Source organism: Hypomesus nipponensis, chromosome 2 (genome assembly GCF_054491055.1).
Source record: "Hypomesus nipponensis isolate SF chromosome 2, ASM5449105v1, whole genome shotgun sequence".
Taxonomy (NCBI): domain Eukaryota; kingdom Metazoa; phylum Chordata; class Actinopteri; order Osmeriformes; family Osmeridae; genus Hypomesus; species Hypomesus nipponensis.
This window is the reverse complement of record NC_140362.1, coordinates 14,840,813-14,866,130: the sequence shown is the minus strand read 5'-3', so window position 1 is coordinate 14,866,130 and position 25,318 is coordinate 14,840,813. Positions and strand designations below refer to the sequence as shown.

At 47.3% G+C, this 25,318-nt stretch overlaps 3 protein-coding genes across 5 annotated transcripts; all 3 read right to left on the bottom strand.

The window, feature by feature from the left end:
- Positions 1-216: 216 nt before the first annotated feature.
- On the bottom strand, positions 217-9,070 carry LOC146300959 (matrilin-1-like). 2 transcript variants are annotated; one of them, XM_084708246.1, is made up of 12 exons: positions 8,880-9,070; positions 7,144-7,298; positions 6,219-6,791; positions 5,864-5,986; positions 5,569-5,694; positions 4,413-4,535; positions 3,869-3,991; positions 2,962-3,084; positions 2,330-2,740; positions 1,873-2,025; positions 933-956; positions 217-674 (listed from the first exon to the last, which is right to left on the bottom strand). In XM_084708246.1, the coding sequence occupies exons 2-12, from the start codon at positions 7,295-7,297 to the stop codon at positions 670-672; spliced, it is 1,938 nt and encodes a 645-aa protein (XP_084564372.1). In that variant the 5' UTR covers position 7,298; positions 8,880-9,070; the 3' UTR covers positions 217-669. The 2 variants fall into 2 exon arrangements, with proteins under 2 accessions (XP_084564372.1, XP_084564363.1); XM_084708237.1 differs by having other exon boundaries at positions 217-693; positions 864-956; positions 8,880-9,068.
- Positions 9,071-10,209: 1,139 nt separating this feature from the next.
- LOC146300958 (lysosomal-associated transmembrane protein 4B-like) lies at positions 10,210-17,876 on the bottom strand. The gene is made up of 7 exons (XM_084708225.1): positions 17,634-17,876; positions 16,793-16,904; positions 15,508-15,581; positions 15,037-15,159; positions 14,679-14,777; positions 12,928-13,023; positions 10,210-11,208 (listed from the first exon to the last, which is right to left on the bottom strand). The coding sequence occupies exons 1-7, from the start codon at positions 17,727-17,729 to the stop codon at positions 11,134-11,136; spliced, it is 675 nt and encodes a 224-aa protein (XP_084564351.1). The 5' UTR covers positions 17,730-17,876; the 3' UTR covers positions 10,210-11,133.
- Positions 17,877-18,175: 299 nt separating this feature from the next.
- Positions 18,176-25,144, bottom strand: LOC146300957 (protein LYRIC-like). Of its 2 annotated transcripts, none has more exons than XM_084708214.1 (13): positions 24,472-25,144; positions 24,050-24,160; positions 23,224-23,302; positions 22,926-23,090; positions 22,512-22,559; positions 22,117-22,263; positions 21,872-21,922; positions 21,539-21,613; positions 21,201-21,355; positions 20,534-20,650; positions 20,221-20,334; positions 19,880-19,976; positions 18,176-19,004 (listed from the first exon to the last, which is right to left on the bottom strand). In XM_084708214.1, exons 1-13 carry the CDS (start codon positions 24,811-24,813, stop codon positions 18,940-18,942), a joined length of 1,566 nt encoding a protein of 521 aa, XP_084564340.1. In that variant the 5' UTR covers positions 24,814-25,144; the 3' UTR covers positions 18,176-18,939. The 2 variants fall into 2 exon arrangements, with proteins under 2 accessions (XP_084564340.1, XP_084564331.1); XM_084708205.1 differs by having other exon boundaries at positions 18,793-19,004; positions 21,141-21,355; positions 24,472-24,948.
- Positions 25,145-25,318: the final 174 nt, after the last annotated feature.

The window sequence follows — 25,318 nt, the reverse complement described above, 5'->3', positions numbered from 1 at the left end:
ACTCAGAAATCCGCCTGGTGGTGACATTTATAAGTGCAACGTGTTGAAAGTAATGAGTCTACAGTGTTGCAAATTAAGCGTCCCTCCTGGAGTTCGTCGAAACAATGTTGCCATCTACTGGGGAAAACAGCTAACGCAATACAAAATATATACATATCACCTAGGCAAACTCGTGTGTATTAAAATCTAAAACATGTTAAAAAAAAGGTCAACAGAATGACTAAATAAAAGCTTTTATTTCGGATGTGCAAAATGTTTTTACTTTGACTTGTCATTATACAATCATGTATACAAGTATACATTTATGCTTGAATAGGAAGTGTATTACATTTGTTTTATAAAACCTGTTGTAGACACATTTTCTAGGCCTTACTAAATCCATACAAAAATACACTATACCAGAATGTTTACAAATATACCATAATTTAACAGCTGAAACAGCAGAAAACGAAGCTAATATGTCTCACAGGAAATGTCCAAGTGTTATCCTTATTTAACACCAGGAGGGTTCATTTTACTCGTTGGGTGTTTATAAAGGTCAACACTCATCATAGGAACTTTATATCCTTGAATGTGCCACTCAGTTCCCACAGCGTTGATGTTAGAGATGACTGGGTGTAGCTGCATGAACAGTTCTTCACTTCTGTCCCAGGCGAATCTCCAGAGTTTCTAGCCTATTTGACACAAGATCAAGTAAACAGGCGATTAAGGAAGATATACCGGTAAACAAATATTCAGAAGACTATGTAAGAGATGTCGGCCTGGGGTTTAATGTGTCCCTGGGCTGGAAGTAATGTGGTACCTGTATTTGATGTTTTTTAATAAATCTATCAATTAATCAATACACGGACTGTGAAGGATATTAATCTGGGCGAGTTTCTTCAGCTTTTCCGTCACCTGGTTCTGGAACAACAGCACATTCTCACACTTACACATGTCTTCACCTGACGGCTCGTCTGGGAATAAAAGAGAAATATGCTATCAATAAAAAATATTTGGGGGAAAATAGACATGGAGGAAAGGATGGTTAAATAGATGTAAAAGTGGGTTCATCTCAGATTCATAGACCACAGCACAGCGTCTTTGCTCAACTCTCTAACTTTCTACACGACCAAATAGATTTAAAACCACAGTGAATTGCTGGCCTACTGTACGTGCATACGGTTCAACACACCACCTTTTGGATCGATGTGCGGACGTGGGCACACTAGGGAAAACAGGATTCAGCCATGGCTTCTATCCTGTTATACATATTTCACCTCCAAGAGGCAGCAATGTTCACATTTTCAAAGAACTGAGCAATAGTTGCAGCTACATTTATGTGGAAAATAGTGAGCAGAAGGAAGACCTATCAACTTCCAGTGATTCTCGATAGCTATATATCTAAATATATATTAGATTTACCATGTCTCAATCAAAATATACATAGGCCTATACAATGAGGCAGTAAAGAACATTTGTACTATTTCACTGTGTGTGGTACTACATCCGGAAGTAAAATCTCATGGAAAAACAGATGACTGTGGACATTTTCCCAAGGCACTGCACATCCTTTCACCACATCACTAAAAGTACTTACCGGTACCAAGAAACATTTTAACCGTACAGAGCATAAATCTGCGACACACTGAAGTTCAGTTGAAGGCAAAGACTCCCCATGGTAGAGACAGAAACATAACCTATTCTTCAAGTAACCTTTTTCACTTCTAATCTGTGTTTAGACTTATTGTAAGTATTTTAACAATACTAGTAGTCAAGTAGTTGTAAAATGGATTCTTAATAGCTGATTTCAGTACATTTCTCATTTGTTCAGGAAAAGTATGAGATGGGGGGCTTGTGGCTTAATGTTCTGTTTAAACTGGTTGTGGTTACCTTTACATATCCTTGACTTCAGTTTGTTAGTTATTTCTCCCATGCGGCTGAAATCTTCAGCATAATACAAATGCTTCTCGTCTGGCTCTGATGCTATCTCTCGGAGTTCCTCCTCGATGGCCTTGCCCACTCCAAGGGCATAGATGGTGATACCTGCAAGAGGAGAAACAGCAGACTCTTAGACACAATGTGGAACAGTATTCCTACAGCTTTCCCAAGCCATTGTGTTCCAGTTCTAGAATAAGATAAGGAGATATAGTCAACGGTTCTTGTGGCTGAAGTGTTCTGTACTGTTGAAGAATGTGACAGTACTGGTTTTGGAGTACAAGAATACAATTAGCCATTTTTCTTAGCATAAGTGACAGGTTTGTAAAGGCGACAATTGCTATCTAGTCATCCTTGCATGGGTGCACATCCGGATCACACAGGAAGTCTACCGTTCTGTCCTGACACTTACCGGCATCCTTAGCCTTGGCAGCCCACTTAGAGACGTCATCCTGGGATCTCCCGTCGGTGAACACGATTGCGACACGAGCGATGCCCGGCCTGGCACCTTCCTTGGTGGAGAAGCTGTACTCAAACATTTGACGGATGGCCGACCCTGTCATGGAGCCTCGTCCCATGTACTGCATGCCAGACACGGCCTTCTTCACCTCCTGGCCTGAGGTGAACTGGGCCAGGGTGAACTCGGTCCGGACCTTGGTGGAGTACTGCAGCAGGCCCACGTGGGTCCCTGCAGCAGACACTTCCAGAGAGTCCACGATGCCGTTGACAAACTGTTTGACCAGCTCGAAGTTGGAGGGGCCGAGACTTTTGGAGCCATCGATGATGAACATCAGGTCCATCACTCCGTCTCCACAGTCTGGCTCTGTCATGAACACACACACACACGTGAGCACACGTGCAAGCACACACACATACACACAGCATACAACCAGGAGAACTTGCTTTTGGCAACCCATGGGTGTTAAAAGCATGATGAAAATAACTGGAAGTTTTGATGGCATAGGTTAAGTAAAAAAAAAAAAACTTTTACCTTAACAATAACATTGTTGTGTGTTAACATATTTAAATCAAGCAGTTCAGTACTTTTGCAGCTCTTGCCGTCCTCCCCCAGTATGAATCCTTCGAAGCACTTGCAGCTGTAGGAGTCAGGTGTGCTGACACACAGATGCTCACAGCCGTGGTCCACCGACTGGCACAAGTCTAGACCTGGGACAGAGTATAGGAGGAAGGGAGGAGGGGAGGAGTGGAGGAAGGGGAAGCGAGGAGAGGAGGAGGGAAGGAAGGGGAAGAGGAGGAAAGTAGGAGGGGAGGAGGGGGAAGAGGAGGAAGGGAGGAGGGGAGGGGGGAAGGCAGGGGGAGGAGGAGGAAGGGAGGAGGAGAGGAGGGGAAAGGGAGGAAAGGGAAGAGGAAGAAGCGAGGAGGGGAGGAGGGGGAAGGGGAGGGGGGAGGAGGGGGAAGAGGAGGAAGGGAGTTGAGTATGAATGGGTAGTGAGTGGTTATAGTGAGATGGGTGTGTTTTTAGACAGAAGTTTGAATACATAATACCTCATTTACTTTCACATCCAAGCCCATCGTGTCTTTAAGCTTCTAAACATTAGAGGGATTACAGTTCAACAGTCCAACCTGATTTAATAGTTCTTTTTCCACACAAATCCCAATCATTTGTCTGTGCCTCGTGTCTATTAAAATAGAACATACTGTCTCCCTGGTGTTATGTCCAATGTGTACATATCATGTCTGATGACAAAGAGACTCTAAACTCCCTGTCCATTTGAGCTGCCCAGGAACTGTCAATCAGGGCAGAATATTCCTCTTAATCCGTCAAAAAAGCGGGGTCTGGATTGGAGGATTATCGCTGACCTAACATCCCGTCCGATCAAATGACGTAACACATAAATACCAGGGTGGAAAAACACTGAGTGGCAGAGTTTCGGAAGGGCCCACAGATCCCTGAAGACAGTCTAGTTGTTAGACAGTGTCAGAGACTTACTTTTGCAGGTCTTCCCATCTGGTCGAAGCATGTAGCCCGTCCTGCATTTACACACAAAGGACTTGTTTGTGTTCACACACTCATGTTCACAACCATGGGTGCCCAGGGCACAGTGGTCTATCTCTGGAAGGCAGGAGTTAGGAAAAAGACATGACATCATTTACATTACATTTAGCAGACGCTCTTATTCAGAGCGACTTACAGTAAGTACAGGGACATTCCCCGCGAGGCAAGTAGGGTGAAGTGCCTTGCTCACACAATGTCATTTGGCACGGCCGGGAATCGATCTGGCAACCCTTTGATTACTAGCCCGACTCCCTCACCGCTCAGCCATCTGACCCCCCCATCACAGACGGCAGAGACAGGACAGGACGATGAGGGTCAGAGAATCCTCCCAAAACGTTGAGCAGTGTTCACATTCTCGTCTCCCAAATGTCATGTGTCATGTGTTCAGTTGCTTCAGAGACATCATCTGAGATCTACATTCAGGAGACAGGTGGACGTTTAATAGGCAGGGGCGCCCAGGAAGGGGAGCTGAACTCACTGCTGCAGGTCTTGCCGTCCAGGTTGAGGACGTAGCCCTTCTTGCAGCGGCAGATGTAGGACTCGGGAGTGCTCACACAGTCATGCTGGCAGCCATGGTTCCCCAAGTCACAGTAATCTATCCCTGAGGGGAGAATCAGAATCAGAATCAGAATTTAGCTCCAGTTAACAGCAACTACAAAAAGTGCCAACTCTTGACATGAATCCAACTCAACCTTTGTAGCATAATAGATGTATTTGATCAAAGTCTAATCAGAGACGGGACTTGGCCAGATCAGACAGTCTATATCCAGGTTACAGAGTCCTGAGATTCTAGTACAGCCCTCGTATATTAATTTACATGACGCCCCACCATTTACTGTAACCCATTGCCAATAAAACCTTTTATTGAATCAAACTAGCGCTTTTTTGTTATGGCTTCTCTGAATTCTGACACCATGAATACACACTCCCCCATATTTCAACAGCTGCTTAGATGATTGGAAAAGCTCACTTCCTTTAGGAAATCTCTCCCACTTTAGTCGTTCTCCCTGGCTTCCACACACAGAGAGAGAGAGAGAAAGAGAGAGAGAGAGAGAGAGAGAGAGAGAGAGAGAGAAGCAGGATAAGTTTCCAGCTGGGGGTGGGTGGACAGGCAGGCCCCACTCTGGCATCACCCTGAACCCAATAATACTGTGTTTGGATTGGACGGCTCCAGGGACGTCTACCCTTACAGAGACCTGGTTGTGTTGATGCCATTACAGCTAGGGTTAGGGTTAGTTACAGCCAGGTACTGTTGCACTACAATGACAGATCTTTGTGTGTACAGTTGGGCATTCAGTCAGTTCTAATTTCAGGTTCTGCTCAATGGATCAAGAGTAATGGAGAGAGAATAAAAGAGAGAGAGAGAGAGAGAGAGAGAGAGGGAGAGAGAGAGAGAGAGAGAGAGAGAGAGAGAGAGAGAGAGAGAGAGAGAGAGAGAGAGAGAGAAAGACAGGGGGAAGTATATGGGGAACACACGCCGGGCTAAAAGGGGACAAGCCTACGAGGCTGCAATAAAACAATCAATATAAATCAATATAATAGCATGAGACAACGATGGATTTTCTAACGTCATTCTGCATTACAATGTCTCCCACAGAGACAGAAGGAAGGCAGGGCGGCTGCTCGGTTCTCACTCCTGCATGTCTTCAGGTCCTGGTTGAGTTCATACCCCGGCCGGCAGCGACACTCGTACCTGGCCTCCGGCAGGTTGGCACAGATGTGGGCACAGCCATGCTCCACCACCGCGCACAGGTCCTCCGCTAGGGCACCCCAAAGGCAGACACAGGGTTACTCCTCCACTCACTGGTCATACTATTATCGGTGGTGTGACGACGACTTACGCCGAACAAACATAGTGACGTTATGTTGCGCGATTGTTGGGAGTTCAGGTAACGTTGTTGTCGGGGTAACGCAGTAGGTGTTGCACACCTTTGCAGGTCTTGCCGTCGGGGTTGAGGGCGTAGCCCTTCCTGCAGCGGCACATGTAGGAGGCCGGGGTGCTCACACAGATGTGATCACAGCCGTGGTCCACCACGGAGCAAACGTCTGTGTCTAACACACACACACACACACACAGAAAAAAGGCTATTTTTAGTACTCCAAGTGGGGCATGAAGAGGGATAGCTTTGGTACTAGAGACTGTGGCGACTACCGAGAGAGGAGGGCGTGAGAGAGGGAGCGAGAGAGAGAGAGAGAAGATGGGGAGAGAAGAGAGAAGACAGGAGAGAGAAGACGGAGGACAGTGAACCATCAGGTCCTTCAGACAAAAGGACGACCTCCTGACCTCCACACAGCTTGGACTGGAAGACGGAGGTCAGCGTCTCGATCTGGCTGAAGTTGGCCACCAGGTGGACGTGCTCCGAGTGGGGCTCGCTGCCCATGGCCTTCAGCGTGCTCATGTCCACCCTGCCCACCCCGATGGCGAAGATCTGAATCCCCGCCTTCCTCGCCTCCGCCGCCACCTCCTCCACCGTGTCCTGAGGCCGCCCGTCTGTCACGATCATGGCGATCCGCGGGATGTGCATGTCCGCCGGCCGCGCCCCCTCCGCCTCGGAGAACGCCGTCTCCATGGCGTACTGGATGGCCAGGCCCGTCATGGTCCCCGTGGCCAGGTGCTCCATGGCGCGCACAGCCGCATCCACCTCGCCGTTGGTGCCGTAGGTGGCGAGGGAGAACTCGTTCTGGACCACGCTGCCGTACTGCAGCAGCCCCACGCGCGTGGCATCGGGCCCAACGTCCAGGAAGCGCAGGATGTTGGCGATGAACGTCTTGACCTTCTCGTAGTCGTGGGGACGCACGCTGCGCGAGCTGTCGATGATGAAGACAAAGTCCAGAGGCTTCCCTTTGCACGGGCTCCCTGGGAGACACACGGGAGGCGCGGAGTTCACGCACACTCACATGCACATGTACTCGGATAGAAAGACACACACACAGTGGCACACAAACTCAAACACACACACATGGCTTATCTGCAGTATTTACATTTACATGTAGTCATTTGGCAGACGCTCTTATCCAGAGCGACTTACAGTAAGTACAGGGACATTCCCCGAGGCAAGTAGGGTGAAGTGCCTTGCCCAAGGACACAACGTCATTTGGCTCGGCCGGGAATCGAACTGGTAACCTTCACTGGTAACCAGCCCAATTCCCTAACCACTCAGCCACTTGACTCCCTATTTCATCCCAACACTAAACACACTTGGTACTACCTGGGCTCCTCTGACCCCCAGGCTTGTTGGTGTCCTCAGAGACCTCCCTGCCCCTGGACACCTTGGAGGGCTTCGAGCGGAGTCTGTCTCTGCCCTCCACCTGGGCAGCGTGGCAGCAGAGCAGGCACAAGAGGCAGAGAGCCAGGCTCCTCATCCTGCCCGGGGGAGCCACACAGGAACAGGGGACAGAGAATTACCAGCAGCTCAGTCTGAAGGCTGAACACAGCCACTGACAGACATCGGCTGCCTGGGGTTGAGAGTAAGATGTTGTGTCAGTCAGACAGCCTGTCAGCCAGTCAGTCAGAGTGGGGTTATAAATAGCGAGGACTTTCACCTCTCCCGCTTGACAAGCCAACTTTGGATTTCACTCCTGATCCACAGGAGTTGTCGTGGCTTGTCTCCCCAGCTCTGGTCAGGCGTCAGAGCCAAAGCTAGTACTTGATGTGATATCAAGGCTCTTCTCAGAGAGGAAAACAACCCAGCCAGGTCGCCTGGAGAGCTTTGCCATATGACATCGAATGGGGCGGACACCCTGTCGGCTGGGTTTCAGATGTTGTGGGGCACAGGTGGTTGGAGGGATTTACAACAGTTTGTAAGTTGCCTGAGACTGTTCCTCTCTGTGGTCTCGGGGGAGCCATCTTTTCCTGTTCCTGAGTGCACGGTCCATCCCCTACTAAACCTCCACAGCCTGCTCCCACTTCAGCACATGCAGGGCCAGACCTCTGGTCTCAAATTCAATTCAATTCAATAATGCTTTATTTGGCGTGAACGAGTGAGCATGGTTGTCAAAGCCATATAAGACTGAAGAAATGTATAAAATATGATACATCAATATACTCCCTCACTGAATCCAGGGCTCTTGTGCATTCTGGAACTGTTCCATGCAGAATAAATAAAAGAAGTTTGCAGGCTAAATGAAGGGTCAGAGAAGACTGGCCAGTATTTGTCTTGTGTAGGGTTGGTTTGACTCTGACTGAAATACCCTGAGTGGGTATTTGACTAAATCTGTGGTGATGACAACACTGTGTTGCTACAGTGTGTTGTCAAGAATGAGATTCAGCAGAGTTCTGGGGATGTTTACGACTGCCTGTGACCTGGAACTGTCAGGGGTCACACACAAATGAAATGCTAGTTGCTGTTAACTTCTGGATGAGCATTCGAAAACTCTACTCGAAAACAATTACAGATGGAACCCATGGCATGGTTGTCTGTCTATCCAATCACATGTTTAATTCTGAGCATAAATGAGTACATAAAACCCTTTACACAGCCTCGTGAAAAACATCTGGGAAACTAAGTCAGCAACACATGGCAACATTTCCAAGTGTACATTCAAGATGCCATTTCATAAAAAAGTAATTATGTTTAAAAGAACACGTTTCTGAGTGAAACAGAGCATTCCAGTGTCGACAGAGAGGCTGTTCTCTGTTTTGTAAACACTGCATTTTTAATGGATTTTCAGGCTGCTGCAGATGGAAATCTGAGAAAATCCATCTGATACCAGAGCTGCTGGTAAGCAAACGCACAGTGAAACAGGTGTTCCAAGATATTCTGTCTAATTCGCAATTACCTCTACAGATGTAGATGGTCACAACTCTCAAATTAAAGACATTACATTTATTGAGATTTAATTACTATTAACTGTAAATAACAATTCAGTAAATCATGAATTGCAAGTTGTTAAAGTTAACAAAGCAATGAGACATAATTATTTCCGTTGGAATGATGTCTCTTACCTTGCTGCCAGAAGAGATGTAGAGATTGTTGATTGAACTGTTCTGTCCAGAGAGAGGTGTGGGAGACCAATGGGTCCACCTAGGAGTTTGCACAGTCTGCAGCTGGACACTCCTGGTCTTGGTAAGCAGATGTTCTTCAGCTCTCTCTCTCTCTCTCTCTCTCTCTCTCTCTCTCTCTCTCTCTCTCTCTCTCTCTCTCTCTCTCTCCTCCCTCTATGTCTCTCTCCCTCTTTCTCTCTCTCCCTCTATGTCTCTCTCTCCCTCTATGTCTCTCTCTCTCTCTCTCTCTCTCTCTCTCTCTCTCTCTCTCTGTCTTCATTCTCAATCTCTGCTGTAGACTATATAGCCCCCAACTTCTCCTAACCTCCTCTCCCCCACTCCTCCACTCCTCCATCCCCACCCCTGCATCCTCTCTCTGACGCAATATGTAACTCTCTCCTCCCTCTCTCCTCCCTATCTCCAACCTGTTTACTGCGAGTGATGATTGAGTATCATGGACTCATTTGTCTTTGTGGTTGTGTACAGCCACAAGGATTTCACTCAGTATCACAGTCTTACCGAGCAGTCAAACACTGAGGTGCAAGTGAACATTTTGAACAATTTGATGCTGAATGTTAGTTTGACATAAATCATAAGCAATGAGAACTCCTCCATGTTCACAAAGTATAAACTTAACACACAAGAGTTGCTTTAAATAAATGTATACACTAAGGACATCCTACCTACAGGGGCAACACTGGAGTGAAAAGGGGTGATTGTAATAAAATGGGCTGTCTGCATGATCTCACCATCACCAAGGGAAACGGTAGCAGTTAATGGAAAGAGGTTGTAAGCGGTGTTCTCCACTTAAACTGCCAAGAAAACACTCAACAAAGATGTTATGTTCTACTGCTTGTGTGTGTCCAGGAGAAAAGGTTTCCATGGAACTGTTATCCATGCAAGATAGATAGATAGTGAGGTTTAAAAAGATGCCAAAGTCAGACAGTTAAAGACTTCCTCCTGTGGAGTGCTTGTCACACACCAATCATTTACATTTAGTCATTTGGCAGACGCTCTTATCCAGAGCGACTTACAGTAAGTATAGAGACATTCCCGCATGGCAAGCAGGGTGAAGTGCTTCGCCCAAGGACACGGCAGGGTATTGAACCGGCAACCTTCTGATTACGAGCCCGATTCCCGTACCGCTCAGCCACCTGACTCCCATCATGAAATGTAATACGACACAACAGTAGCACGTGACCTTAACCCCAAGTAATAACGTTCACAGTGCCATATAACACACGCATCTAACGTACATATCAATTTAATATAAAACACAAACAAGTTTCACTGAAATTCTTTCATTTTTTAATATACAAATAAATATAGCTTATCTGTGGTTTCATACAGCAACAGAAAGTTGGTTTGATTGTTGTGTCCACAGAGGATGATCCTCGTATACCAAGCAGCCTGCCAAATGACTTCGTCCGGTAGGCCCACCTTGTTGACCCACAGAGCCAACGTCAGGATTAATTGAAAAAACATGACTTTACGCCTTCTCATCAGTGGACACACCAATCAGATCACATTTACAAGTCGAGATTATATCAAAACTTAAAGTGAGCGGTTGCTAAGCCAACTCTGTTGATTTTTGCCCACGCTCACACACACGCACACGCACACGCCACAGTAACATCTAGAGAAGTAGGCGGGTACTTATTCTACATCAGATAACAGGCAGGTGCAATTCTTTGGAATCCGTCCGGTCGTAGCCACACTTCATACATTATGTGCACCCCATCAAAAAGAAGGATGTTGAAAAGGCAATCCAACAACAATTATGAACACAACAGAGTAAGGATTTGAAAGTGAAGAGTCGGTCACTATTTTACACACAAGTAAACAGGGAGTGTTTTAGTACAGGTACAAGTAAAGCACATACAAAAGTATTAAAAATATATGAGATGTTACACTCTAGCACTTACATATTGCATCTCACTTCTTTAATATTGCATCATTATATCTTTGTATATTTTTTACGTTCTACCCACCATTGCTTTTAGCAAGAAACTGTAGTAGTAGTCTAACAATAGTTGTATCTCTTTGACAGAATGGATAGAAAATGGATATAGGAGTGGGTACATTACATGGGGATCACCTTGAGTGCGTGTGTGTATAAATATCTGTTTGAATCAGGGTGTATGCATGTCCAGTATGTGTGTGTGCAGTGGAACAGAGGGAGGTTGTCAAGTTGCAGTAACAGCGGGGCACAATTTCATTCTGTTGTGTAAGGGGGTGGAGCGCCCTTGACTGGAATAGCCAGAGTGTCGTCGTAAGAGGGCAGCAGTACCTGTCAACACAGACAAGACATATCAAGCTCTGGAGCCATCCCAGGGACACAAACACCATGACAACAACAACAAACCACAAACATGTTGTTCACAACCATGGGTAGTGTCTTTTATATTCCAATATCTGACCCTTTAGGACTGTGTGACGGATAAGTATGTCTTGGTCTCATTCCAACAGTGAAAAAGGCTAATCCAGAAGACCGGCTCTAGGATTGTAACTGATGAGTCAGTCGCTACAGCCAGGTCAGGGGAGGAGACCGTGGCCACAGCACCGGTAGCCCTCGGAAGTGACGCTGCATCCACCATACTGGCCTAGTATAGAGCACCATCACACACGACAGGGTTATGTAACAGAGAATAAGGGAGGGACGGGGGGGGCTGAACGGAGAGAGAGGCCAGAGAGAGAGGGAGGTGACGCGTGCGGGCGAGGCTGTGGACATCCACACGCCATGTTTACAGCTTCTCTGATGGACAGACGCTCATCTCTACCCCCGCCCCCCCCCCCCCACCACCACCACCACCACCACCACCACCCCAGTTTACTATGCAGCCTGCCTTTTCTGTTGGCCAAGACAGAAAAGATTTGGCCCACGTTTTCTCTGTGGGCCACCGGAGTTGCTACCTTCTGACATGCGTCTGACAACCGGACAACAAGCCTGTTTGACCTGTGTTACACCTCGCCCACGGCACCCCACGGTGTCTCACCTCCAACAGCAGCTGATTCACAGTAGCGGCCTAAATTCTGTGTTAGACACAGCGAAGTTCCATGGGTCTACTCTGAATTGTTTAGCAATGTCTATAATCACATTGTTCAGACATTGAGTACACCAGTTGTTCATTTCATCAAAAACGTATTGTGTTCTTATTTTGATTCTCATACAAATGATCCTTCCTAATTCATATTTGTGGTGAATATTACAGTCAGTAGTGACATCACTACACTACAATAAGATCATACTGTAGTTCTGTCAGAGTTGGCAGAGCAAGAGCCTGACTGTAAAAGCAGACCCCCAGAGCTCCATGTTTCAGGGCAGTATTTCTCCTGCCTGTGAGGGAGCGTGGGGTGACATCTGTGGGGTAAGCAGGGGAGCGCAGGCCAGGTGGCCGGGACTGGGCAATAAGATACCTGCAGGAGGGAGGGAGTGGAGGTACGAGGGTGAAATAGAGATGGGAAAATAGAGTGATAAAGAAAGGGAGGGAGAGAGAGAGAGAGAGAGAGAGAGAGAGAGAGAGAGAGAGAGAGAGAGAGAGAGAGAGAGAGAGAGAGAAAGACAGAGAGAGAGGGGGGGGAGACCCACCATGCTAGTGCACTTAGGCTGTACTATAGCCATATTAATGTGTTTGCCAGCGTGGAGCACCGTTCATACACAACTAAAACTCCAGTCCAACTTTATACTTCCTTCCTCCTCCAACATCACGGCTTTACAGTTGGAAGCCAGCTTGATGGAATCCTACGCATGTCTATAAAACCCAGACTTCAGGGACAGGTTCCTCTTTCCTTAGGCTTCTGAAGGCTTTGTTTCCCTAAGAAATGTGCTCTGACAGCAATATCTAGACCAGCCAATTTATGATCCGCCGATTTATGGTCAGCATCTGACTCCTTCCTAGTTGAAAGCATGAAGCAGAGTTGGTTCCTACATTTCCAGCAGCACGAGAAAAACAAAATGCAGAGCTTGTTATGGTCACAGTGACCCAGAAGCAAGCTCTGTATAACTTACTGTGGTATCATTGGTGGTGACGTAGACCAGGATCTCAGTGGTGCCTCGTCCACTCACATACCTGTAGCAGTTCCACACGCAGGCAATCAGGTAGGCCTGCCACACACACACACACACACACACACACACGGTCAGGACAAATAGTATACATAAACACATGAAAGTCAGACTTTTCCAAGATGAGGTCAAAAATAAAACGTGTTCCTTGTATACATAGTTTGATTTGTTTGCTGTCAGTTTGGAGTCTGGAGCACAGATACTTTCCGTCAGACAGTGGTCATTGTGTGTGACAGTGTACGGCCTAACTCTAACCCTAAACTCTATTTCCTCTACTCAGGGAAATAGCCGAGTGCAGATGTCAGCCAGAATACATCAATGGAGAAGCTGTTCCAAAGCTCCCCTGTCTATGAAGACTCTATCTCCCAGCCAGAGTAGGGGGGAGTCGAATTCACTCAGGAGTGGCACAAAAAACAAACTCGGTGTGTTTTCTGACAACCCGACATCATCAGTCTCACAGCAGATGCCGCAGCCAAGCGCAACACCATCTGGTAAGGCCATCGAGCCGCCACCGCCACCAGGACAGGACCTGCCCTCTGTGGCCCTCTGCCGGAGCCACCTCGACGCATCAACACCTCTGTCACGTGTACGGCCTCCGAGAGGACCTCTTCCTCTCCGGCAACGAGTCAGGGGAGTGCTCAGACACGGCAGTGAAAAGACACATTCCTCACATCCACCTCACACTTCATCGTTGGTTGCTTTGGCGCACGGTTCACTTCTAACACTCTTTGTGTAGAAATTGGATTATTGCATTTGACCACAAACTGAATCCAAATGAAATCTCCTGGGACACTGCTGGAGTCTCCTTCTAGGCTAGTCAGAGTGATAGAGGAACTGATATGAGCATTAAATTAGCCTAGAAATGGGACCAAAAACCTTGGTGTATTAGCCAGGGTCTATCAAAAGCTACCCTCCACAGAGACACAAACTATGATCTAAGTTGAGAATGATAAACTCTTAGACAGTATTTTCCCCTTTAAGGAAATAAAAAGAAAATACATTAAAATAACTTTGAATAGATTTTCTTCTGGGACAGCTCCGAAAGAATGTTTGGTGTAATGTATGTGGAAGCAACTGACTGACAGGTTCACCATTGGGGCTCTGGCAGCGATTAACAGGAGGTCAACAGACAGAGGTGAGCTCTGTATAAATCTCGACAAATGGGCACTGTCGTCAGTACCAGGTGAAAGCTGTCCAGGGTTTCCAAGAGCAACAGCACAACAAAGCCCTGCATCAATGGCCCCCTTTCTAGAGTCAGAAGGAGGGCTGCAGATCCAGAGATTCCGGCCAGGGCCCCAGCTCCAGGGTTCCCCCGCTAAAATAACTGGAATAATTACTCAGACGACCACAATTTTCCTCTGTGATCTATACAAAAGTGTGCCTTACTCAAAGCCACTCGACCACATCTCTCTCCACCCTTGTGCTACAGGCAACGCCAAACCTGTATAATACTGTTTATCACTATATAAACACCCAGGCCTACTCACCTCGGGAACAGACATGAGGTAACATGTGTTGATAATATTTTCTGTGGTAGGTCATATTATATATACAGTCATCAACCTTGACATTCATTACCATAATATGTTTAGTTATTAACTTGTTCTACTTGTGGGTTCCAGGCAGACCACTTTCCCAATCAAACCAAGGTGCTAGCAAGCAGGAAATGTTGTATTTCGGGGGGCAGAAGGTACCTTGAAGGCCAGGATGCAGCTGATGAACAGCAGCACGATCAAGACCAGGCACACGTTGCTCAGAGACATAATCTCATCTCGGTAGGGGAAGTTATCTGGCTGAGAGGCAGAAGGGAAGAGAGAGGGATTAGAGGAGACGTCGAGCAAACGAATGCACCTCCATCTGCCGTTCATGTTAACCTTGTGGATGAGCATAGAGAAGTGGATCAATAAAGGGAGACAAATACAGAATACTCTTGACCCCTTTTCAGGAATTAACTTCAGCATTCCATATAGAACCTGTTTATAATTGAACTGCATGTGAATAGATTGTATGCGTTCTATTCCGTCTCAGAGGTTAGAGGAGATCTCCTCTCACCAGCTGCAGCAGGTAGTCCTGGATGGTGTTGGGGTACACCACGATGCTGACAGCCACCAGGGTGTTGAGAGCAAAGTCAAAGATCTGGTAGCAGAAGAACGGGACGATCCAAGCAGCGTGTTGCTGTGTAAGGGAAAACATCGGAGTTGAGACGCCAGGGAATAGCATTATAGAGCACAGGAGAAGGTTGATGTTTCTAAGAATAGAGAACACAGAGAATCCAAACTCTGGTCTTTAACTAGAGCAGAGGATGTAAATCAGCTGGAATGTTAGAGGCTAGTCTCTCCAGATGGAGATATGCAGATTGTCTGTAAAGCTGAATATAACCCACGCTGCTTCCTTACTCATTCATAAACACGCACACAACACAGCCACTGTCCTTGGGTTTAAATCAACATTTTCTGCAACATTTTCAGGGGTAAATCTGGGTATCCAGAATACAATGAAGAAGTGTAAAGTGTGTTGGCTCACCTTGTACGCTCCGTAGGTGGCCATTCCACAGATCAGTATCATCAGCAGAGAGATGGCCGAAGCGATGCACATATCTGTATCAGAGGAGGAGGAAATTACATCATGGTCCCAATACTAAACTTTCTCTGTGTGTGTGAGTGTGTGGGTGTGTGCGTGTGTGTGCGTGTGTGTTTCTACCTCTGTGTCTGACAAGGACACGGTGTGCATGACAATAGCTGCTCTGTCCAGATGTCCTCAGATGAGACCAGTTGTGACCTCATGTGATTGCATGTTTGCTTTACCAGCTAAACCAGCTACCAGCTAAGCTACACTCCTACACACTGCCAAGGTTAAGAAAAATGTCTAGTATAATTTTTACATTGTCACAGCCTTGATGTTGTCACAGCCTGATTATCCAGACATGTTTGTCACTGCTGTGGCACACAATAATTGTGTGTCCAAGTGTCTTTCTCTAATTTACTTATATAACTAACCACAGTGTGTGTGACTGTGTGTGTGTGTTCTCATGCTCTATCCTTGGGACTGATTCTATTGATGTCCACCCGCTCATGCTGAAGCAGGCCTTTGGCTGGTCGAGCACTATCCTCATCCTAAGAGCCCTGGATCAGTTTCACCTCAATGAACACACATGGTGGCGTTTCCAAACACGGCTGGATTGTTCATTAATTAGCTGTATTGGACCTGTAAATCAATTGACTGTAATGTACAGTATCAGAACACATCCAAAGGTTAAAAAAAAAAAAAAGGAACTAATAATATGCTTATAAATAATAACCAAACTACCCTTCTATGAATCCACTTCACTTTTATCTGTGCAAAGCCAGCAGAGTACTTATGCTATGCTAGTCTGTGTGCTCCCACAGCCTGTTCCAGGGAAGCCAGGCTCTAACCAGAAGCCGGGGATCACACAGGGCCGTCTAATCCCTGGAACTGGGACAACGCTCTGCCTCATCCAGACGGCCCCTCAGCAACCGGCCCACGCCACATCCTCCCTGGAAAACAAACGCTGCCCTAAGCCTCCGACCTGACCCAGGTAGAGCTGATGAGGCAGGTTTGACAATGCACTCTGCAGATGGACATTAGATACACATGCTGGTGGGCTGGAGGAGCTTGTTTGATTAGAGAAACATAGACCCTGGCCTGCTTTCCATGATAGAGGGTGATCTATATGGTGTCCCAAAGCCCCAAACGGTGTCTTCAGGAGCGAGTAGCCGAGAGCCCAGACTGGGACCTGGAGCATCCAAACAACATGGATGCCAGCATGCCAACATGGATGACTACTTACTGGCATCATCCATGACGTCCATGTCGTTAGCAAGCTCAGCGCTGGTCAGGTGATACTGGTCTGGATCACCGAGGGCTGTCAGGAGGATCAGCAGCACCACTGCGTTGATCAGCTTAACCACAGGTAGGCAGGCAGACGGGTAGGCAGGCAGACAGGTAGGCAGGCAGGCAGGCAGATTAAAAGGAGACAGACAGGGAGACAGACAGAAATTGACACAGAGGAAGGAAAGGAAGCAGACAGTCAGTCAGACAGACAGACAGACAGACAGACAGACAGACAGACAGACATGTAGGAGGGGACAGAGATAACTCTTAATAAGATTAATTTGTGAAATTCAAAACATTTATTCTGAGAGCCCTCACTTGCTTGACAGTTAAGATTCAAATGATATTATGAAGTCGGATGGTGTGTAGGCATAGGGCAATGAGTCATGGGTGCAGTAAATTATAGAATGGAAAATCCCCTGTTGCATGCTGAGACATGCTACTGTATCTACCTGACAAAACACCTGAGCAACCTGACCTAATTAAAATTGTATAAGAAGGATTCTATTTTTCCATTGGTGTTGAATTACATTGAAACCCTTCATGGACTCTGAATGGCCTAGACATTTTTATAAAGTGATACAATTGATGCCTGATTGACAATATATTAATTGCGTTATCAATCATTATAGTCTAAAATCGAAATATAATTGATGTATTAACGTTATCAAGAAACCAGCAGCTATTAACTGTAATGTTATCTTATAATTAGGCTACTATCAAACAAAAACAGGGTTATTAAATGGCATTGATCAAGTCAATCGTTACGTCCATAATTACAGGTAAACCAGGCTCACCATGTACCAAATACCCAAGATAACTGTGCCTGTCCTGACATGGCAGCAAAGACAGCAGCTTGTAGAATACCAGCGGTCCCACGGGGATAGCATCATCTTGAAATCTCTTTATAGATCACAGCTAAACTATCATTTATAAGCTATGTGGATGGTTATGATGATAAAATCCCGTTATTTCCGTTGGATGTTCAGGTGTTCCCGTCTATGACTGCCTCTAAAGCGACCGCAACTGTTGTCAACCGCGCAGTTACAGCGCAGTTAACTCCCAAGCAGATTGACAAACAATGCACCATGTGACCACCTAGATAGGATCAGACAGACGGTGATGTAACGCGTCAGTTCGAGAACAGATTCCCCGAGTCGCGGGAATGTGTAACGATATGTAGTAGCTGCAAACAGGAAGACAACACAGGATCGTTACATTAATTTTTGATGCTTGTGGCGTGAACGCGCAATTAAAACCTGTCAGCTCAACTGTCAATCATCCAAGAACATTGGGCTACAGCAAAAACAATAGGAAACGGAGAACACATCCACAAATGTCAAATATAGAAAAGAGCCTTTATTCTTTTGCCTTTTTTTACATATGGCTTTGCAATTCTTTATTACAAAGGGGGTTTACAAAAGGCTTTGGAGGGCTTTTTAAATCGTCTAACACAGGTGGACGAGGATGGAAACAGTTCGGGGATGGCGGGGTGGAACAGCGACACCTGTTTGGCTCTTGATACACCATCACAGAGTGAAGAGCAATACAACAGACCATATTCACGCTCTCTGTATACAGGACCCGTCAAAAGGATAGACAGAAAGGGCGGTTACTAGAGTGGTTGCTTTACCAATACGACTGGCAAGAAAGCAGAAATTAGACAGTTGAATACATGTCTGGCTGGAACACAGGAGCTGGTCTCAGACTTTGGCTTCCTGTAGTCCAGAACACAAGAGGTCCACTTTCTCCACACATGATTAATCTCAAAATCACAACATCACAATTTCTACACATGATCAGTATTATTATTTTTCTCCTTCCTAGATTTAAAATCGCACTACGGTGTTCCAATCAAAATATTCTATGGAATTAGAAGACACAAGAATGTGCCAAATATCAGTCAGAAAATGCATTGATAGCTTCCAGTGTATCTGGATTCAGTCAAATGTCATGCTTGTGCAAAACATAAGAAAGAGCTTGAAGGTGTTAGCGGTATTCTCTGATTTTAGGTCTCTATTGTTAATCCATGACATGACCAGTGGGCCAGTGAGTTGCATAAACAGGATGTGGAGTGGTTTTGCATATCGACTGTGAACCCAATCATGTCTCTCTTCTGGCCTTCTTCTTCTTCACTGGTTTGGACGGTTGGCTCTCCTCAGCTTTCTCTGAGGAAGGAAACAATCACAATCATCAGTGAACCATCAGTCTCAGCCTGTTTAATGCGTTTTTTTTTTAACCTGGCAGTTGTTAAATCTGCTGCTTTACTAAGAGGGCCCAAGAGGTGCATGAAGGTGAGGGTGTGTCTCTAGTGTTTATTCCAACAGACGTCAAGGTAGAGGTGATGGTGAGGGGCTTGTAGTAGTAGACTACAGTTGGGCTCGGAAGTTAAAATTAAGCAGTTTAAACATCTGTCAGAGGATAGTCGTTAAGCAAGTCCAGTCTGTGTCCACACACGACTTTCTGAAGGCCCATCAACTTACAAAACCAAGGTTTGTTTACAGTTTACATTGATGCATGTGTGTGAATGCATGGATGGGGGGCGCATTGTCTGAGGGGTACAACTCCTGCAGCGATGGTGGTGAGCAGCCTTGTGTTTGCTCCATTAGAGAGAGTGCAAGAGAGAGAGAGTGCAAGAGAGAGACAGAGACAGAGAGAGAGGCAGAGAGAGAGAGAGAGAGAGAGAGAGAGAGAGAGAGAGAGAGAGAGAGAGAGAGAGAGAGAGAGGCAGAGAGAGAGAGGGGCTGAGGGTCACTGTGGCTGCTGGGATAGCTATTCAGACAGCCAGGGAGGAGGGGGCATCTGGCAGCCAGCCCCGGGACCAGACCACTTCCTACGCCCCCATAAATCACAGGCTGGACCTGGGGCCAGGAGCTGCAGGCAGCCGAGGGCGGGGGGGGAGAGGAGGGCACCCTCTAGTGGTGAGGAGGAAGGCAAGCAGGGAGCACGACTGCATGGCACTGGTACATTAGTCTGAGGGAGACGTGTGTCCGTTTGTGTGTGTGGGGGTGGCGGTGGGGGGAGTCATGCTGCTGGTACGTACTCTGTGCAGGAGCAGGGAGGTTGTTCTGATTGGCTGAGGGCTCAGCCTCAGCTGGAGTCTGAGGCACTTGTATCACGGCAGGGGGGGGCTGGGGCACCTGAGGAGGGGGAAAGGGGGGGGACACAGGGTCAGGTAGGAACATCAATTCAATGTGAAACTGAACTATCCCTTATCCTGCAGAATCACACAATGTAAATGTCATGCAACACCCCAGAGGTCAACATCAGGGACACAAACAAGGAAGGAAGGAACATAACATGAATCTGCCCAACCCCTTCTTGACAGAGAGGGGGGGGACTTCGAAAGTGACCTTATTCGAGACAAGGAGAGCAGATTCTGACCTCCACTGCAGCAGGGGGCGCCACGGTGCTGGCTGGCTGGGAAGAGGTGCCCATTTCCTGGGCTGGCTGCTTCTTCACGGCAGCCTCTGTCTCCCTCTCTGGCTCGTCTCCGTCCTGGTGACAAGGACATACAGGGACACGCTGGCATGAGGAGAGCAGAATGACAGCACCCTGGAGCCGGGCTTTTTAAAGCAGAGACGCTTGGGTATTTCCAACGTGATAATCTGCGACGAGCGTGTGCAGTTACAATATCGGCCTTCACATAGGTCAGCCTGTCCAGAAGCCATACGCCGTGTGTGCATGTGTGCGTTACCTGTTCGGCCCCTCCTCCTTCCTCTGCCGGCTTCTTCTTTTTCTTCTTCTTTTTTTTCGATTTCCCGCTCGCGTCTGCCGTGGCGTCTGCCTTTTCCTTCTCCTCCTCATCCGATACCTGAGGGACAGTGAGCACAGCGTGAGAGCTCCACGCTCCCCTGGGTCTCCAGACGTTGTTTAAACACTCCCATCTCCAACCCGCCGACCCGTGGAAAAGTCCAGAAGGGTTGGAATGTAGCCATCGTTCATTTCATGTCAATGTTATGTTTTTTAATGGGAGATTTATGTGACGGGTCTGTAAGAGCCGTAGCCACGCTCCGTCTGACAAGGTAGTTTGCCACGCACGGGATACGAACGCTCGGCCTCCGGCTTGCCAAGCGCGACCACTACCAACTACGCCAAAGAAAAGCTAGCTCTTCTTCGACGCGGGTGGCCTCTTACATACCCGAGGAGTGAGTTTCACGGTTCTCACTCCCAGTTACATTTAACTGGTGGAACTGTCCCACAGAGTCAAGTCTACAATGTCCAAGGCAACAAAACTAATTCGAGTCTTTGGCTTGTGAAAAGCCAGAGACACAGAACATTGACCCCCAACTGTGAGCACGGACCTTCTCCAACTGGAGACTGTGGCGCTCACAATCTCCCCAACTCCCCAGTGACTGCTGTACCTTGGCAGGCTCTGGGGGCACCTCCACCTGAGCTGGGGGGGCCGCTGCTGGGGGGGCCGCTGCGGGGGGGTCCTCCACCACGGGGAGCTCCTCATGGTTCACCCAGGCCTCAGAGGGGGCGGCCCAGTCTGAACTGGGGTCCATGGACTCCCCATCTGGAAACACAAGGAGGATCTCAACAAAACTAAATAAACACATAGGACCAAGAAGGTATAAGCATAGGTGTTACAGACATGTGCATATGTATATCCGCATGCAAGTATGTTCAGTATGTGATTGTTTTATACGTGCGAGGTTGTATGTCCATGTTCTCTCCACGTCAATGAAGGCTTTCTTACTCTTTCCAGACCACTCGTCTTCTACTTGTGGCGGGCCGAGCCAGGGAACCTCCGTCACAGGCGAGGGCTCCTCAGCTGAAACACACAGCGGCATGTTGTCAAACAACGCCACCACGCCATCTATTGGCTCAAAAAGGCAGCACTGTTCAAGGGCTGACAAAATGTCACGACTGTACAAGATAGGAAAACGATATGTACTGCAGTAGCTTCTTCCTGATGGAGACGTTGCTTGTTGTATAAAAAAAAAACAAATTTTAAGTTGCATAAGTCTGAGGGCCTTTAGTTATGTTACAAAGACCTGACATGTAATGGAGAGAGAAAGGAGAGACTTACGAGCAGTGCCAACTCCGGAGCACGTCCCAGCGTCAATGACATTCCATGACCCTGACCAGGGAGATAACACTCTTCAGACCACACACACACCACTGAAAACATCTCAAATATTTATTTTCCCAACTAGGGCATGTTTGTTTGTGTGTGTGTGTGTGTGGCTGTGTGTGTGTGTGTGTGTGTTTTTGTTTCAACAATAAGCAGTACATGTGGGTTGCAGGTGTCCAGCATTCCCTGCTTAGCCTCACCCTCAGTTTCCTGCCCCCGTCTGGAGGCGGGCTCTGGAGTCCCCTGTGCAGCGCTCTGATTGGCAGGGAAGTGCACCCGGTCTGGGCCAATCACTTGGGCTGGGGCATTGACAGATAGATCTGTCCGGCCAGCATCGCTGCTGTCAACTGACACCAACACACACACAGACACACATTTGACACCCGTCCAGAATACACACATACCAGCTTAGCTTTCACACTTTACTTGGGAATCCTATTTAAAGGATTCCAAGAGAAGACCTGCATAAAGATGCCTACTTTTTTAAAATGTGAAATAACTTTCTTTCTAATGTGTTTACAATATTGTCAGATGTTGAAGTTATTCACATACACAGTTGACATATTTTTTTTTCCTCTTCAATGTTGACTGTTACCTTGAGCAGTGACAACATCTTTCTCAGCTTTGGCCCTGGAGACCTCCCCTGAGAACAAGGTGAAGAGCATGTCATTAGTCAGTACCCAACTACACACTTTCCATAATAGCCTTGGGGGAGCAAGAGGTCTTAAGGGAAGCGGGTGAAGATCTTGACACACAGTCTCAGGGCGGGTGACGGGCAGCAAACTGCCAAGGGCCCTTGGTTCCCCCTATGGCCTGTATTTTTAGCAGAACCTCTCCACGAGAGACCAAAGAAACTCAATAACAGGCAAGTAAGAGATCCACCTTCCTCTCTGGACTGTGTGTGTGTGTGTGTGTGTGTGTGTGAGTGGCTCCAGAGACCCTAACCACGACGCTAAGGACCTCTGTGGGTTGTGAATGGCGAGGCCCGGGTGGCGGGGCCTAAACATACCTTTCTTCTTCTTCTGGGCTCCAGCAGCAGCCTTGGTCAGCTCCGGGGGAGTGATGCTTGGGGGGGAGCCTCCCCCCCCGGGGCTGCCAGAGCCGTCTCCGGGGACCTTGTCCTTGCGGCGCTGCTCTCGCTTCTCCTTGTTACTGACCTTGGTCTCCCAGGTGCCTGGGGTCCGGGAGACAAGACGGATGACTTTGTACGCTTTTGTTGATGTACTTTACCAACAGGATGTGGATCTGTAACAGCCTCCCCCAGCCCCCCCCCCCCACCCCCATTTGGAAAATGTTGAGGCTTTTACCCTCTTCTGGTTCTTTGCCATCAGCAGTCCCCTTCACATCCTTCACAGCTTGTTTAGGCTTCTTCTTCGCCTTTTTGACCTTTGAAAACAGAAATCACATCGAGTTTCACTCCATGGTTGTTAGAAGCCAGTAGAGGGAAGCGAGGGGGCAGCAGAGAGGAGACTGGAACATGCAGGCCACACGGTGCACCTCAAGAGCATGGGGTGACTCTCAATCAAATCAACACGGGCCAACCTAAACATAGATCTGGAGTCCACCTCCCCTTAAACATGGAGAAGTGACGATCCATCCCTCTAAAGACAATTACCGCCCATGTCTACACACATATCAGTTGTGTTTCAGTGCGATACTATGCACAACAATGACCAAGTCAACCATGTGGGTGGTGCAGGATGTGGAGAGCCCACAGTGAACACAGTCTAAGTCTGGGGCCATCCTTCAGGATTATGCTGCATCTGCAAGCTAAAATGGTAACCTGACACTGCCAGCTGGTCTGGCCACATCACCACAGGATGACAGTGAGAGGCCACAGAGCTGCTTCACTTAACCACCAGTGCATATCTAATTAGGCTGACAAGGAAGTAGGATGGTTGACTTACTACCTACCATACAAAACATCTGACAACTTCAAACGTGTCCTGGGGCGTGGCTAAATAACCTCGGGGCACTTTAATACCGAATCTTAAAAGTCCAAAGTTTGACCGACACCGATTTGGGATATTAAGACATGCCAACGAACATACCGAGAGGCGATTACAAATTACCCAGATTTCGCAGGACGTGTCAAACTATAATCCGGTTTGGCGTCTAGCTCGGAACTCATACCTCTGAAACCTTTTCTGGCTTCACATCTGTCTGTGCATGATGCGGCACATCCTCAGTCACTTTGATTTCCTCCTGTGTCTCGCCTACCACACGGCCGTTTGGCTGGGGTTTCTGTATTTGGAGCAAAGACAAATCCACGTTAGTCGACGCACAATACATGCCTCTAACAATTCAAACTCCAACCCTTATAGGTTAGCCATCTAGCTGCCAAAAGTTAGTCCCGAATTTATATCTGGTTTATGAGAATAGCTGTCCAAACCTATGTTACCTAAGAGTATATCATTATGGCTGTCAAGCAGAACTGTTGGCTAAAAACACAGACTGGCTAGCTAGCAACTGCTGGCAACTGCTTGGTCAGTTCATATCCAGATCATTTTTTGGCATGGCTAACGAATGGAAGTCTGAAAAAACGTAGACATTACCTTTTCCACTGGTTTCCTCTTCTTCCTCTTAGGCTCCTCGTTCCTAAGCATTGGTTTGGTGAATACTGCTTTAGATTCATCCACGCTGTCATCGACGGCGGTAATGGTCGGTCGTTTCTTGAAGACACCACGACAGGCCCAGGCCCACAACGCCACCATGAGCACTAGTCCGATACACGCCGCTAAGAGGATAACCCATGGCGGATAAAGCTCGGGCTTTAGACCCAAATCCACACCGAGCTCGGAGTGCAGGAGGTTTACGCCAGTGGAGAGTAGTTCATTCAGGCGATCTGCGATCAACTTGATCTGCTGCGAGGTCGCGTCCTGCCAGTTATCTGCCATTTACATCGATTCCGGTGACAGGCACACTGAGAAAACTAGGCTAACAAGCCAGCTAACATTAGCTAAAAATAACAAAAAGGTTTAGACATGCCAAACAGTAAAATCATCACCTGCTTGTCATAGCCACCTAGCTAGCGTTTCTCTTTCTGATTTAATCCCCTTAGCCTAGCTTAAGAGCTAGCAAATTCACGTTCAGTATCTATCGTCCGCTTCCAGTGTCGATCACGGGTTCACCTCATACGCCTTCTTTTCTTATCATAGATCCTGACACTTGATTGTATTGAGGAACTGACAGTCTGCCAACTAACCAACCATGCTCCCCTTCAACACTGACTGACAAAGCAAGGTGCATTCTCAAAAGGATGACGCCCTACAAGGGAATGGGCGGTCGCAAGAGGAATCCCGGTTGACGATTGGTGCAACGTCACTTATAGGTGTGGAAAAAGCAAAACTGCCACATCTCACAGTATAAGTCAATGGCGAATGAATCATGTTATAAAAAATG

Excerpts from the sequence above, each read along its gene's own strand:
- LOC146300957 (XM_084708205.1), bottom strand. The coding sequence starts at position 24,813 with ATGGCAGATAACTGGCAGGACGCGACCTCGCAGCAGATCAAGTTGATC. Across the intron at positions 24,161-24,471 it reads AGAGGAAACCAGTGGAAAAG|AAACCCCAGCCAAACGGCCG; the intron begins GTAATGTCTACG and ends CTCCAAATACAG. Across the intron at positions 19,977-20,220 it reads CGCCCCCTGCTGCAGTGGAG|GTGCCCCAGCCCCCCCCTGC; the intron begins GTCAGAATCTGC and ends CCCCCTCCTCAG.
- LOC146300958 (XM_084708225.1), bottom strand. The coding sequence starts at position 17,729 with ATGATGCTATCCCCGTGGGACCGCTGGTATTCTACAAGCTGCTGTCTT. Across the intron at positions 16,905-17,633 it reads TCTTGGGTATTTGGTACATG|CTGATCAACGCAGTGGTGCT; the intron begins GTGAGCCTGGTT and ends CCTGTGGTTAAG. Across the intron at positions 13,024-14,678 it reads GCTGCATCCTGGCCTTCAAG|GCCTACCTGATTGCCTGCGT; the intron begins GTACCTTCTGCC and ends TGTGTGTGGCAG.
- LOC146300959 (XM_084708237.1), bottom strand. The coding sequence starts at position 7,297 with ATGAGGAGCCTGGCTCTCTGCCTCTTGTGCCTGCTCTGCTGCCACGCT. Across the intron at positions 6,792-7,143 it reads TGGGGGTCAGAGGAGCCCAG|GGAGCCCGTGCAAAGGGAAG; the intron begins GTAGTACCAAGT and ends TGTGTCTCCCAG. Across the intron at positions 2,026-2,329 it reads TGCCAAGGCTAAGGATGCCG|GTATCACCATCTATGCCCTT; the intron begins GTAAGTGTCAGG and ends CTCCTCTTGCAG.